Source organism: Pelobates fuscus, chromosome 4 (genome assembly GCF_036172605.1).
Source record: "Pelobates fuscus isolate aPelFus1 chromosome 4, aPelFus1.pri, whole genome shotgun sequence".
NCBI classification, from domain to species: Eukaryota; Metazoa; Chordata; class Amphibia; order Anura; family Pelobatidae; genus Pelobates; species Pelobates fuscus.
Genome location: NC_086320.1, coordinates 362,392,778 through 362,409,262, shown reverse-complemented (window position 1 = coordinate 362,409,262; position 16,485 = coordinate 362,392,778). Strand labels below are relative to the sequence as shown.

General features: G+C 44.2%; 1 protein-coding gene across 1 annotated transcript in view; it reads right to left on the bottom strand.

Moving 5' to 3' along the window:
- Positions 1 to 16,485, bottom strand: part of VIPR2 (vasoactive intestinal peptide receptor 2) — a 110,138-nt gene that overhangs the window by 74,957 nt on the left and 18,696 nt on the right. The window contains exons 3-4 of the mRNA XM_063452658.1: positions 9,043 to 9,150; positions 4,064 to 4,164 (exon numbers count right to left, since the gene is read on the bottom strand). Coding sequence (XP_063308728.1) covers positions 4,064 to 4,164; positions 9,043 to 9,150 — 209 coding nt within the window. The remainder of the gene's footprint in view (positions 1 to 4,063; positions 4,165 to 9,042; positions 9,151 to 16,485) is intronic.

Sequence of the window (16,485 nt, the reverse complement as noted above, 5' to 3'; positions counted from 1 at the left end):
TGGCTACAAAAAGACCCCCCACCATTAGATACGATCATCTCACACATAGATAATATTAGACTTTATGAATGTACCGTCCAAGCACATAGGACACCACAGAAATTCTGGATAGATGCATGGGGACTGTGGGACGCATATAGACACTCAGCGAACCGAGACATATAGACGAAGATATATGTTGGAGAATAGGCTAACAATTCAGGCAGCGAATACCGGGAACCTCTGTTCTCTCCCTCTCCCCACCCCCTACTCCCACCCACTACCCAGCAATTCCCCCCCCCCGCCCTTTTTTCTTTTTTGGTTTAGGTATAGTTTAGTTTTAAAGGAAAAGTAAAATAGGTACAGACGGAAAGATTACCATAACAGAATAGCATTTGTACAATGTCAATACTTCAGATAAATGTATAATGTCAATACCACAGACAATAGAAGTAACGGAATAATGTGCTCAATAGAACAAGGCCACTAATGATACGGACGCTATACACATCATTTGATCCTGGCTGATAGGGGACGAACACAGTCACTCCAAGTTGCAGGGAGGTGCTATTGTACTCAACCTACCGTGCATAGAAGGGAACACATGTAATGTAATGTAAATTCTGAAATGTATTTAAATACTGGAATGGCAATGGATTGTGTATCTGAAATCTCAATATGTAAACTGAAGATTGTATATATCAACAATGCATATCTACTGTCTGTACTTCATAAAATATAATTAAAAAAAAGTTGTGCTACATCAAACTGCCACACAATGTACTATCACCCAATGTACATGACTTCCTTAAAATGTGTTTGTCTATGTTGATTGTTATTCTTGTACTTGTTGTGGATTTGCAAAAGCCAAAATAAAGAATCATTAAAAAAAAAAAAAAAAAAAAAAACACTCTCTAGCTTCATCCTGCAAATGGACAAAAAGCATTCTTGAGCACTCTCAACAAGAACTATTGAGTGAAACTCAAGATCAAGGACAATCCAATATGGAGAAGGCTTCATTAGACCCTCATCTTGCGGAAAAAGAAGAACAAACAATTACCAAAGATTTTTTTAAGATCCTCCCTAGATTCTCTTTATTACAAATAAAACAAGAAATTCAAGATAGTCTTATGAACTATAAAGAAGATCTTGCAGAGTTAAAATGAGAATCAATACAATTGAAGAAAGAATGGAACACCTAGAATATATTTCAATGCCACAAAAAGATAAAATTGAGGACAAGCATCAGAATATTCAAGACATGGAGTTACAAATGGCAGACATGGAGAACCGTGCAAGCAGGTTCTGAAATATTCCAGAAACAATCACAATGATAAATTAGAAACATTCTTAAAAAAACTTCTTCATAGAATTAGGAATTGTGGATGTAACAGGAAGGAACTACTTGGATAGATAGATGTCACAGAATCAGGGCCGGACTGGCCCACCGTGATACCTGGACATTTCCCGGTGGGCCACGGCACCTGGGGCCGGGCTGACAGTGCAAATCATTATGCTAATGTAATTGAAATGATTTTCCCTGTCGGACTGTGCCAGGCTATGTCAGTCCGAGGGAAGTAAAGAGGGAGGAGCTGGAGGCTGGTGCAGCCGGAGGGAGACCTGTCAGTCTCCCTTCAAAATTTACAGCAATTTTGGCTGCATGCCCTGCCTCTGCACACAAGCCCCTCCTCCTGAATGGAAGCTCTGCCTTCTTCCCACAAGCCCCGCCCCCTCATACGTTGCTGACCTCGCTGGATGGAAGAGGCCACTATATGGCAACTTCACCTACTGTCTGTGTGTGTGTGTGTGTGTGTGTGTCTGCCTGCTACTGAGTGAACTTGTGTGTGTGTGTGTGTGTGTGTTGCTGCTATTGAGTGGCTGAGTGCATGGCCAACTTGTCTCCCCTGTCCCCTGGCTGGGTCTCCAGGGGCACTGTTAGGAGAGCACGAGTTAGCTCTCTATGTTTTCATGTTACAGACTCTGTATGTATCACAGTATTTCTCTGCTCACTGGAGCTAAAACCCAACATATTTCCATATACCTCCTTTTGTAAATGAGTATTTCTGAAGTAAAGTTTAGACGATGATAGTCACACCCTAATGTGATGTACTGTGCACACCATGACAACTAGTCATGTGTCACCAAACTCTATATCATTGTCTGAAAGTGTATTTAACCCGGCTCTGTTTCATTGCCAGGCGATGCAGGCCTGCAGGAAACGATGCTGGCTTAGATTAATGCTGTCTTAGATTAATCCTGGCTTAGACTGATCCTGGCTTAGGTTGATGCTTGCTCAGTGTGATGCTGGCTTAGACTGTGTGTGTGTGAGTGAACTTGTGTGTGTGTGGTTGCTAGTGTGTGAACTTGTGTGTGGTTGCTAGTGAGTGAACTTGTGTGTGTGCCTGCTAGTGAGTGAGCTTGTGTCTGTGTGTGTATGTGCTTGCTAGTGAGTGAGCTTGTGTGTGCCTGATAGTGAGTGAACTTGTGTGTGTGGTGGCTGCTAGTGAGTGAGTTGTGTGTGTGTGTGGCTGCTAGTGAATGAGTTGTGTCTGTGGCTGCTAGTGTGAGTTGTGTGGGTGTGGCGGGCTGCTAGTGAGTGAACTTGTGTGTGTGTGTGCCTGCTAGTGAGTGAACTTGTGTGTGTCGCTGCTAGTGAGAGAGCTTGTATGTGAGTGGCTGCTAGTGGGTGAGCTTGTGTGTGTGTGCCTGCTAGTGAGTGAGCTTGTATGTGTGTGTGTGGCTGCTCTGAGTGATCTTGTGTGTGTGTGCCTGCTCCTGAGTCAGCTTGTGTGTGTGGCAGTGAGCTTGTCTGTAGTGAGCATGTGTGTGTCAGTGGGCTTGTCTGTTGGAAGCATGTGTGTGTGTCAGTGAGCTTGTCTGTGGTGAGCATGTGTGTGACAGTGAGCTTTTCTGTAGTGAGCATGTGTGTGTTAGCTTGTCTGTAGTGAGCTAGTGTGTGTCTGTAGTGAGCATGTGGATGTCAGTGAGCATGTGTGTATGACAGTGAGCTTGTCTGTAGTAAGCTTTTGCGTGTCAGAGTTTGTCTGTACTAAATTTGTTTGTGTACCAATAAGCTTGTCTGTGTGTGTCAGTGAGATTGTCTGTCAGTGAGCCTATTTTTGTGCATCAGTGGGTTTGTGTCAGTGAGTTTGTTATAATACACACAATACATTGCACAATGACTTGTGGGGCTGGCATAGGTTTTTTTTTTTCCAGGGCTGCTTTGTATCCCCAGTCCGGCCCTGCACAGAATTGCCAAACCAAAGTTGCTGCCATTTAATGCACATAGAGACGTTATTATCTGTTGCCATTCCTTTTTATATAAAGAATGAATTATCAGAGCCTTTAGAAAGTCACCCACTAAGGACGGCCAATACAAATAAATCAAATTTCCAGATCTTTCTTATTGAACAAGGAATAGGAGAAGTCTCTTTAATTTAACTACTTCAGTATTACTCAAACAGAACATAAAATACAGACGAGGTTTCCGCACAAAGCTGTTTGTTACAGATGAAGACAAGCTGTTAATACTAAAATCACCAGAAGACGCACAAAACAGGCTGAAACTTGAGAATTTAACCATATAATTCGCTGAGTCAATGGTTGAACCCCTTAAGGACCAAACTTCTGGAATAAAATGGAATCATGACATGTCACACATGTCATGTGTCCTTAAGGGGTTAAGAAGGTGGAGTAAAGTTTAGAGATTTAGAATCTAGAGATTTAGAAATTTAGATGCAAATTGCTTTGTACATTAATGTCATTCCTATATGAGACATAACTTGGGAAACATGTACTGTGTGTCTGAAGAGGAATTGGGGTAATAAGTACAACTTAAGACCAATCAATTAATATGTGTGCATTTTTCCCATTTAAACGACATATAAGATTTGTTAAATGGATACAAGGAGCACGTTTATAAATATTATTAATAATTCATATTATTTACTATAATATTCCAAAGCAAATGCTTTTGAATGAGACTGTTGTCTCAAAACGATACATGTCCCTTTCATGCATTATTTAATGTATGGCTTTAAATCAGCTAGCCATTTTAGTCACTAGTTTATCTTTAATGTCCTACCTTATGAGCTGTTACATTGTCATTAAATCCACACGAATCTGCGACATTTGGATATGTTTCAGACCAGACACCATTCCCTAGGCACTGTCTACTTATATTTCCTGTTGAGAAAAAAAAAAAGGTTTGGATGGTTTAAAAAGGACAAAGGACCATTGACGCATTTTACTTTAAAATTTAACCCAATGATTTCTACTCTTCCCCCCATAATTTCTTGCCTGTTTTTAATAAAGACGACGGTGATATATATAATGCTGAGTGATAAATAGTATCATATTACATTCAGGGAAAGTGTCCTTCAGTTTGTTTCAGGAAAATGATTTGTTGGATTTGAGCCCAATTTAAGCAGAGACTTTTCAGTTTATCAGTCTACCCGGACAACTTAAAGCGGCACTGTCATGCCGAATTCCGTTTTTTTTTTTAACCCCCCTCCCGCCTCAACTACATCCAATCGACCCCCTAGTCACCCCCAAATGCCCCTATGCCCCCCACATTACCTATTTTTTATTCTTTATTTTCTGCCCCGATCTATATTCAGGGCGCCGCCATCTTTGTGTGGGTAGGTCATCTACCCACACTAGATAGCCCTGAGATTCCCGCACATGCCCAGTGAAACATCTGGACATGCGAACGGGAATTTCATCTATTCATTCATTCATCAGACAGACGAATGAATATAAAAAATCAGACGAACAAACTAACACTGTGTATCAGTGTTCGTTTGTTTGTTCGGTTTATTACAAGGAGGGAGCTACCGGCGTGCAGCTCCCTCCTTGCAATATGTAAAGACAGAAGCGGCAGGGAGCAGCGCTCCCCACCACTTCATAAGCCCCCCAGGTCCCCTCCTCACTCTATGGGGGTCAATATGACCCCCATAATAGCACAAGGGAGATTAAAATCTCCCCAATGCCCCTACTCGCTATACCGCGAGTAGGGGCATGTCCACTAAACAGTGAGCAGCCTGTGGCTGCTCACTGTAAAAAAAAAAAAGGGTAATAAGGGGGGGACGGGGGACCTACTGTCCTCCCCCGCCGGCCCCCACCCCTGGACGGCGGGTGGGGGCCATAATGGGAATGAGGGGGGACCTACTGTCCTCCCCTCAGGCCCCCGCCCCTGGGCGGCGGGTGGGGGCCATAATAGTAATAAGGGGGGGGGGACCTACTGTCCTCCACCCCCCGGCCCCCACCCCTGGGCGGCGGGTGGGGGCCATAATAGTAATAGGTGGGGGGGGGGGACCTACTGTCCTCCCCCCCCCGGCCCCCACCCCTGGGCGGCGGGTGGGGGCCATAATAGTAATGGGGGGGGGACCTACTGTCCTCCCCCCCGGCCCCCACCCCTGGGCGGCGGGTGGGGGCCATAATAGTAATAAGGGGGGGGGACCTACTGTCCTCCAGCCCCCGGCCCCCACCCCTGGGCGGCGGGTGGGGGCCCTAATGGTAAAAGGGGGGGGGGGACCTACTGTCCTCCCCCCCGGCCCCCACCCCTGGGCGGCGGGTGGGGGCCATAACGATAATGGGGGGGGACCTACTGTCCTCCCCCCGCCCCCACCCCTGGGCGGCGGGTGGGGGCACTAAGTAAATTCCCCCCCCCCATCAAGGTGACTAGGGGTGCCCAAGCCCCTAGTCACCCACCCCCCACCCAAATAAAAAATGCCCCTACCTACCCCCCTCACCCTAAAAAATAGTGAGGGGGGAATAAAATTGCTAACCTGTAAAGTAAAATTAAACTTACCATTCGACGTCTTCTTTTTTCTAAAATCTTCATTTTCAGCCCCAAAAAAGGGCAAATAAAAAACCATCATAGCCGTCGAACTAAAAATAAAATAAAAAACCCGAGCGCAAAAAAAAAACCCGACGAAAAAGAAAAAACCCGAGCGCACAAAAAATAATCCATCTTCACCCATGGAGGGCTCCGCGCAGACTGAGCTCCGCAGGGCGGGGCAAGGCTTATAAAGCCTTGCCCCGCCCTGCAATTAGCCTAAGAACACTCTGATTGGTGGGTTTAAGCCAATCAGAGTGCTCTTTGTCATTTTACAAGGTGGGAAAGTTCTTTGGAATTTTCCCACGCTTGTAAAATGACACAGAGCACTGTGATTGGATGGATTTCAAGCCATCCAATCACAGTGCTCTGTGTCATTTTACAAGCGTGGGAAAATTCCAAAGAACTTTCCCACGCTTGTAAAATGACACAGAGCACTGTGATTGGATGGATTTCAAGCCATCCAATCACAGTGCTCTGTGTCATTTTACAAGCGTGGGAAAATTCCAAAGAACTTTCCCACGCTTGTAAAATGACACAGAGCACTGTGATTGGATGGATTTCAAGCCATCCAATCACAGTGCTCTGTGTCATTTTACAAGCGTGGGAAAATTCCAAAGAACTTTCCCACGCTTGTAAAATGACACAGAGCACTGTGATTGGATGGCTTGAAATCCATCCAATCACAGTGCTCTGTGTCATTTTACAAGCGTGGGGAAATTCCAAAGAACTTTCCCACGCTTGTAAAATGACACAGAGCACTGTGATTGGATGGATTTCAAGCCATCCAATCACAGTGCTCTGTGTCATTTTACAAGCGTGGGAAAATTCCAAAGAACTTTCCCACGCTTGTAAAATGACAAAGAGCACTCTGATTGGCTTAAACCCACCAATCAGAGTGTTCTTAGGCTAATTGCAGGGCGGGGCAAGGCTTTATAAGCCTTGCCCCGCCCTGCGGAGCTCAGTCTGCGTGGAGCCCTCCATGGGTGAAGATGGATTATTTTTATGTGCGCTCGGGTTTTTTCTTTTTCGTCGGGTTTTTTTTTTTTTTTTTGCGCTCGGGTTTTTTATTTTATTTTTAGTTCGACGGCTATGATGGTTTTTTATTTGGCCTTTTTTGGGGCTGAAAAATGAAGATTTTAGAAAAAAGAAGACGTCGAATGGTAAGTTTAATTTTACTTTACAGGTTAGCAATTTTATTCCCCCCTCACTATTTTTTAGGGTGAGGGGGGTAGGTAGGGGCATTTTTTTATTTGGGTGGGGGGTGGGTGACTAGGGGCTTGGGCACCCCTAGTCACCTTGATGGGGGGGGGGAATTTACTTAGTGACCCCACCCTCCGCCCAGGGGTGGGGGCCGGGGGGGGAGGACAGTAGGTCCCCCCCCCTCTTATTACCATTATGGTCCCCACCCGCCGGCCAGGGGTGGGGGCCGGGGGGGGGGAGGACAGTAGCCCCCCCCCCTTATTACTATTATGGCCCCCACCCGCCGCCCAGGGGTGGGGGCCGGGGGGGAGGACAGTAGGTCCCCCCCCCATTACTATTATGGCCCCCACCCGCCGCCCAGGGGTGGGGGGCGGGGGGGGGGAGGACAGTAGGTCCCCCCCCCTCTTATTAACATTATGGCCACCACCCGCCGCCCGGGGGTGGGGGCCGGGGGGGGGAGGACAGTAGGTCCCCCCCCCTCCCTACTACTATCATGGCCCCCACCCGCCGCCCAGGGGTGGGGGCCGGGGGGGGAGGACAGTAGGTCCCCCCCCCCTTATTACTATTATGGCCCCCACCCGCCGCCCAGGGGTGGGGGCCGGGGGGGAGGACAGTAGGTCCCCCCCATTACTATTATGGCCCCCACCCTCCGCCCAGGGGTGGGGGCCGGGGGGGGGGAGGACAGTAGGTCCCCCCCCCCTCTTATTACCATTATGGCCCCCACCCGCTGCCCAGGGGTGGGGGCCGGGGGGGGGGAGGACAGTAGGTCCCCCCCTCCCTACTACTATCATGGCCCCCACCCGCCGCCCAGGGGTGGGGGCCGGGGGGGAGGACAGTAGGTCCCCCCCCCCCTTTATTACCATTATGGCCCCCACCCGCCGCCCAGGGGTGGGGGCCGGGGGGGAGGGACAATAGGTCTCCCTCCCTTATTTTACTTTACAGCCCCCACCCGTCGTTTAGGGGTGGGGGGCAATATTTTTTTTTTTTTACAGTGAGCAGCCACAGGCTGCTCACTGCTTACTAGACATGCCCCTACTCGCGGTATAGCGAGTAGGGGCATATTTTTTACTAATACCAAGTCATTTTTACTTAGTATTAGTAAAGTTGGCTGAAAGACCAGTTTAGGTCTTTCAGCCTTTTAGTAGATAGCTCCCTAATACCGTGGGAATTAGGGAGTTATCTACTAAGCGGCTGCAAGATGCAGCCACAGCAATGAATAGGATCGGGGTTTCATTCATTAGAATGAAATTCCGATCCGAACAAAGTACCGAATTGCATCCTAACACCAATGGAGAAACAGTGCTCATTCTGTTAGGATGCAATTCGGCAGTTTTGCCGGCGTTCTGTCTAAGTGACAGGACGTTCGGCAATACTGACAGGAAGCATTGTGGGAACTGGGAGGAAAGCTAGGGATCATGGGAAAATTGGTCTGACCAGCGGAAATGAAGCACACTTTGCTCCTCCGCTGGTCAGAGCTGGTCAAGCGGAGGAATCCTCCATAAGGCAAAGAGTCCCTACTTTGTCTTATGATTTTAAAGAAAACTAAAGAAGACAGGAAGAAAAGAATAACAGATCCCGAGAGAGGGGGAGAAGAGGAAGAGATTGAGGAAAGGTAAGTTCGGCATGACAGTGCCGCTTTAACTTAGCTTTTTGACCTTTTGCTCTATATGTCCCCTTTTCTGCTTGCATTTAAACTATGTCTGTTTTGGATCATTTTATATTTGTTCAGTTCTGACATTGATTTGAAGCTGTGTCAGACCCAGTCTTAGCTCAATGTCCATGGCTTGTCTTATGCAAACAAAGTGCAGAATTAAGTTCTATGAGAGTTTTTGTTTTCTTTCAGCGAGAAAACCAACGCAGGACAAAATAGGATAATAAGAGAGTTATGGGCTAAACTTAATTTTCCATTTTGCAAGTGGCTCAATGATTTAAAGGGCCCAGAATATAAAATAAGGGACTCCTTCTCTGAAACACACACACAAAAAAAGTTCTCCCCTTCCCCATAAATACGCAATACTCACCTTTTTTAGTAAAGTAGTGACGGAATATCACAGGGCAATTTTGTGTAACAATTTCTCCGACCTTTGCCGAGTCCCAGCACGTTATGTTATCCCAGTGTACTCGGCATCCTGCCAATATATTAACAGAATAATGTGAATATTTTGGACACATTTAAAAAAAAAAAAAAAAATGTAAGCAACATTTTCATTTTTTTCCTGTAAGAAATTATACAAAATGCTGAGATTAAAAAAAAAATGTACACAAAACAATATCACAATGAATACACTACAAAATTGTAGCTCACTTTTAAAGTTCTAAAATAACTTGTGCTCATCTTAATTCCCATTTCGATCCATAAATCTATTGTCTGTTTACCAACATTATGTTCTTGAGTTTTTTTGCAGGTAGTTGGTACTCGGTAGAACTTACAGTCTGCAAAATAAAGAGCTTTTTTGGTGGAAATGAGTACACAGAAGTGGAAATAAGCACAAAGTATATAAGTCTATATACAGTGTGTGTACATGGGGTTGATTTTTAGAATAGAGAACTGACTTAGAATCTGGAGCAGTCACACAGTGCTTATTGTCATTCTGCAAGAAACTAGAGGGCTTCCCTGAAGAGACATGCATTGGGGCTCAAACATTACAGTTCAACTGGTTATTGAACAATTTCAGCCTTCAACCCCCATGAATCAGCCATGGAAACAGTAATGGTTTTACTAATGGGCTAAACACACAAAATCGTAAATACAAGCTAGGTGAGGGATTATTCTATTGACATGCAGCCAGAACCACGTAAGGAGACTGCATTGAAAATGAGCTTCAAGATCTAGCCAGGCAACGCGAAGCATAAAAATAATTATCACTTTTTTCTTGGAATAATGCATTACATTGGACAGAAGACACGACTTTGAGAGTTTACACAGGTATCTAGAGATGACAGGAAGTGTGACAGTGGTACTTCCTGTTTAGAGACGTTTTGAGGGACTTTTGTAAGAATGAATTGCTGTGCCATACATTAAACAACCTTCCTTAGTGAATTCTGCATTCACAACCTATTATCTCTCCAAGCATATAGACTTAGTTTTGTTTTCAGAATGAAAATTAACTCAAGAGAAAAAATAATCAGTTCTAGCGTCTCCCATTACGTTTCCACATTGATTCTATGCTCTCATATTCTGAAACTTCAGTCCTGCATTTAAGAGACGCAGAATAATAAACCACAACACACAAAATAATACTACACTAGGAGGATATAACTATAAAAGATGGGAGTGGGAAAAAAACAATAACCATATCATAAAAACATCTCTTTAAATCCTAGGAAACAATACAGACTGTAAGGTGCATACTCACATTTAAACCCATTTTGATGTTTACTTTCTATCCTTTAGTAAAACTAATTTGTAAAGAAAAGGATTAAGTAAAACGTGAAAACTAACTCAGCTTAAACAGCAATCCGGCACAGTTTATAGGTGGAAGTTGGATCAGACAGATAAATGAGAGCATTCCTCGGCTAACATTTTCATCGTTGTATACAAAAAAATGGGTGAAACACCACCCTTTGGTATCTGTTATACAAATAAACATTTTATCAACAGCATACCAGTCTTAGAACATTGTGTTCCAACTTTATACACTTAGAACAACTTGTACGTGCACCCTTACATCTTAGAAGGATGATGTTAGTAGTATCATTGGGTTATTGACAAAAGCAACTGGATTGCCACCATGAACTCATGTATACTACGGAGTTTACTTATTGTACTGCAGGTAAAAAGCAGGCTACTAATACACAGTGAGTAATGTATAAAGATTAATTCTATAGTGAAGTTCAAAAAGTGCTACAAATTGACAGAATTTTTTCTATTCATCTTCCACGGAGATTGGAATTGTTTCTAGATTTGTTTCTGCAGCTTCTTCTTTAAAAGTAAACAAACACATACATTTACTTATGGAGTATGGAATACTCAACCTTGGTGTGGAGAATTGTCCCATGCACCCCTAGGTATAGGTCCAAAGAGACCAGCTAGGTCCAGGAACTTTGATCCTACAAGCGGATGTGAAACTCAACAGACAAGAGAGAACTGGTGTTTTCTAAGATGTCTCGGGATTTCACAAACGGAAAATAGCATCTTAACTTTGGATTCCAAGTAGCCCTGCTGATATTAGTCCATTCACTTTGCTGATCTAACAGAATAATTAAACAAAATTTCCTTTGTATACCCTCACTGCAAGTGAGATAGACCATTGGCAATGCTTGTCAACCAACACTTGGAAAGATACAATTTGAGGGAGCTTAGGAACTTACTAACCTGACGAAACAAGTGTGTTACTGCACTATGTGAATACCGAGATAAAGACTTTTGTTTCAGTCAAATGGGTTAGCTAAAGAACACAGCAAAAGTTGTGTTATTGGAACGGGAATGACTGTGAGTAATCTAAACATATCATATAACCACATATCACACTTTACAGCCATTGCTCTGCTTTTTTTTTTTTTTTTGTATAGATTATAATACAATTTTATTTTTGTCATTCATATACTAGGAACTCCATTGTAATCTGAAGCTCAAATTTATCAGAAATGATAAGTTCTAGAAATGCTAGAATGCAATAATTTGATATGTTCTCTTTAACCTTTAAATATTAATAAAATTGCACTGAACAGACCTTTGCTTACGTGTTTTTTAATTTTTCCGTTTCCATCCTCGGTTTTAGTGAGCTTTTTGATTTATAATATCAGAGTTGCCATTGAGGATTATATTATATTAGCTGTATTTCATAGTTGATTTGCCAGCATTTCCTCATTTTGGAAATCTTACAGGAATATTTTAATAGGAAAGAATTTATAGTATATAGTTAAAGAAGAACTCCCATGCTTGAAATAACAATTTTTTTTGAATCAGCAGATTAAAGAAGCGAAAACATTTTTTAACATTTGGCATCATTTTTCTAACTCTATTCAGTGAATTAAAAATACACCATACATAGCAACAGTGTTGGTGAGGTGTTTCACTCAATTTCTTCAGTAGAAACTTTTGAATTCAGATCTTGGAAAATTGGCGAAATGGAAGCCATATTGGTCAGCTGAGCAAAAATAAGCAAAACACGTGGATAGAATTTCAACGTATTAGATCTTGTGTGTAGTTGATTTACATGAAATGCCATGTTGATGCCTTTACAGAAGGCGCTTGCAAGGTGAAAAATAAACAAATTTCTAAGAAAAATTAAAACTGTTACTTGCTGGATTAAAAATAACTTTTTTCTTAATATTCTTTCTTTTATCGAGTGGTTAAAGCATCATACAGTACAAGGTAAAGAAAAGTTGAGTCAAACAACATAGTAGTGAGGAAAACATGGCTCATATACATATGTGATTGGTGGTAATCAGAGTTTGTCATCGATGCGTAATATGCTTTCAGTCTCAATAGAGATTGCTGCTATCTGACAGCCTAGTGTGGAAGCTGTGCAGCTGTATATGAGGAAGGTAAGTCAATGGTGTGATGGATGCAAGTGAGTATGTGCCTTGGGGGCGTGGTGGATGATGGGGGGCAATATTTGGTGCCTCTGTTGCTCGTGTGTACCCCTAACCTATGGTGGCAGCGGGAGAGGGAGGGGGGGGGGAGAAAGAGTATCAGACCAGAGTCGTAAGAGTTCTCTGTGTGTGCTTCCTTTCTATTTTAACAACTAAAATTCCTCGTAAGAAAACAGAAAACTAATATAAAACTATAAAACAGGTTATAAACGTGAGCTACAGCCCATTCCTTGAGGTACCACATTTATGTGGTTCGTTGGTAAATATTTCCTTGCTGCCAACAGTGTTGAGGTGCACTGATTGAGTGTCGTCAGTTTAGAATCTAAGTCACCAAGTCCTGGACCCAGGATGGAACAAAGGGTGTCACATTTGAGACATCCCACTGATGAGTGGTGGGCATTCCTGCTGGCACTTCTGTGACCCCCATGATGGCAAGTGTTGCGAGGAAAGCGGGGACGTCTGACGGGGATGTTGCTGTATATGTCTTCCCTTCAAAACCATCAGTGTGCAGGATGTGGATCAGCGATATACCACTCCAGCTTCTTGTAGCTTCTTCGTTATAGGCTGCATAGATATTCTCCATAGTAACATGGCCGGGTGACATCTTGAAAGAAAGTAAGATGGTGAATTTCAAAGTCCATGGGAGCCTTGTCTTGGAGAGCTTTCATGAGCCTTTGCTTGTCCGCGAAGGATTGGCATTTGAGTATAATGTCTCTGGGGCGTCTGTTAACCTGTTGGGCCCCATCCAGCAGGAGCAGTTTAGCCTGTTTAGCGGGTAGGACTGTGGATATCAGCCGCCTGAGGAAGTACGGTAACTCCTCTGTGGATACGGCATCAGAGACTCTGTTTTTGCCAGCTCCTGTCATCCAGGGTGTCCACTCTGTGGGTCAGGAATAAATGTGAGGTTTGCATTTGCTGCACAGTGTCCCCCAGGGCTGCTAGGCCTTGCTTGAGGTCAATCACATCTTCCTCAGTGGCATGTATGCGGTCTGTGACAGCCTGGACCTCAGTTTTTACCAGGGCAATGTCAGCATAAAACAGCAGCCTGATTCTGTCATAGAGGTCGGATATGTCTTGTTTAATTGCAGGCGTCAGTCTGTGGGACTCACTTACTGTAACGGGTTGCGTGCTTTCCATCCCGCTCCCCTCTTCATCCTCAGAGGCCTCTCTGTTGCCTGAGTGAGCTGAGTGCTCTACCGGTCTGGACCTCATGCATTTGAGGAGTGCCCTGATATCTCTCGCCTCTTATGGTGGCGGCGTGGTCGTTTTCTGCATCTTCCAACCCATGGCTGCAATGTTGGAGACTCTCCGGTAGGGAGGCAGGTACAAACCCCAGAAATAGGGGTCAGTCATGGATGAGAGGTTAAATCGAAGAAGTGACCCGACTGGGCGACTGCAGCCAGTAGATGGACCTGAGGCCTACATGCGGCCTACCCGGAAGGCGCGGGGGAGGCGGCCGATCCCTCAGCCGACCGCGGGCCATGACAATGGGGGTCCTCATGAGCCATCCCCTCCCCCCATGCCGGTGAGGGATATCCCGGCAACTAAAACGAGCAGCCCGGCGCAGACCTACATGCTGAGCAACACACCTGTAACGCCTCTCCCTCATGGCGCTCCCAAGATGGCGGCCACACTCGAGATGCCGAGCCTACCTACAAGCCAAGGGCCCCATCCTGATACCACAGCTGACTACATGCAACGCCTAGAACATATATTCCAATGTTTCTGGGAAAAACTACAGAGGCGGGCGTGGGCAGAGCGGATGGGTCACCAAGCACTCCCGGCAAAAAGCGTGCTGGACCACAAACAGAGTGGAACAAAGGGGATACCCTCGGGCACAGCACCACAGCATACTCCTACTGCTAATCTCTAGGGCCCTCCCAGGCTGAAGGCCAAGAGGGTGCAGACCCACAGGCAGCACCAACGCAAACGGAGGCACACGCACCACAAGCAGATGCAGAACACCAGGCCCTCCAGTACCCCCAGACGGGGAAGACACTCGGACTTTTAAAGCCACCGGGTGAGTGGCACAGAAATACCGACCTATACAACAGCCTGGGGCTGGAGGGACACCCCCACTCGCACCTGCAACTATACCTGCACCACGGCGGCACCCAGAGGCACGCAGAATGCAGCTAGGGATCGGTGGAGCAACCTGCTCAAGTCTGCTGGCACCCAATTACCCAGGGACTGTGCCTCACCTCCTGAAGGCATCGGCTGAGCTAAATGCAACCTCTACAGCGACACTTGTGCTACTACTTTTGCTTCGTTGTAGCCTGTAAACTTAATTACATACAATGTGTGCTGTAGCCTAATTAAATCCCACTAGTGGCAATAATAGTCTGATAATCCCCTCATGCCTTGTACGCTGCTGAGGTTACCTTCCGCTGCAACCCCCACTAGTACATAGAACAAGTTTATAGCTACTAGTCACCATTTCCATGCACCGTGCCACATTCATTTTCACTTTCATTATAATCCATCCTTGCTAGGCACCATACCCTGCTATCTCCTATCATAATTATAAAAAATTGTGCAGTACCTCAGACAGGCATAATGTAATCTTGTTAATATTCACTCATGTCTTACTATGCAATGTTTTGATTACTCTGTGAATTCTGCTATGCACACCAAAAATAAAGAATTAAAGAGTCAGTCTTTTGAGAAAAGCCAACCATGGCTCCTTCTTGGTTTATAGAGGGTCATGATGAGGATCCAATTACAAGCTTTGTATTTCATATTAGAATTTCATATTTCTAAATCAGCTTTTAGTAAATAAGCCTCTAAAATCACTAATTACTGTATAGACTTTTATAACTCCACCTTCTTAGAGTGTAGTGAATATTTTCTAATTTTGCCATAAAAACCAGGTCATTCCCGAGCATCTTTACAATATAAGATTTTGTATACCCGAAGATGAAGCCCAAAGATGGTCAAAAGCATTATCTGGTGTTGCCATGTCTCTTTTGCAGAGAGGGTCTGCGTGGTGACTAGGTTCTAATATATACTTGTAGTTTGGCATCTTTTCTTCGTTACTTTATACCCTGTTTTTGTTTTATTAACCTAGAAAAAAATATGTTGACTTAGAGTCATTGAGTACTGGAAACAACTTGAGTTTTGTAGATAACATTTAGTAAAATGTACTGCCATTTTTTAACTAATTTGCTACCCGAGGTGTAAATGAGTCATTGGAGCATCATTAGTCAGCGAGGAGGAAGAGTGCTCTCAGCCAATGAACGGCCGGTCGGACTGGCATCTGATTTCTACAGATCATCACTGGCCATAGACGACTCTTGGTGTATGGTTAAGACCCGGTAAGAGGGCAAACCATTGCAAAATGGTTTGCCGTATTACCAGGAAATAGGGGACATGGAACTCTTGGCCTCCATTTCCTAATAAAAGAACTATAGTGGGTATAATGTTTGCAGTAACCCTTTAAAGACCTTGTGAACCAATTGCATTGAAATGCCAAAGATTGCTTTAAACATTGAGTGTTTTTAAAATCAGTGTATAATTGGTATTGTAAGTATATGAGAACTGGTAGAACAATTGTGATTTCACAATATGTAAGATACTTTCAATTTTATTCCCACCAGTATCTCCAACTATGGATAGGGGATTTTTTCAGATGAACCATCTAGAAAAAAGGACATGGAAGAACCATGAAAAGATGGACCTTTGGTGGTGAAGATAGGTTAGTCATCAGTTGAGTTATATGCCATTCTCCCATGTAGTGAGGTCAACAGACAATGGTTTCTCACATTTCACCTAAACAAATATCCATTTTAACCACAGACTCTGATCATAGCAAGCAGAGTCTGAAATTATTAACATAGAAACATAGAAACATAGAATGTGACGGCAGATAAGAACCATTCGGCCCATCTAGTCTGCCCAATTTTTTAAATACTTCCATTAGTCCCTGG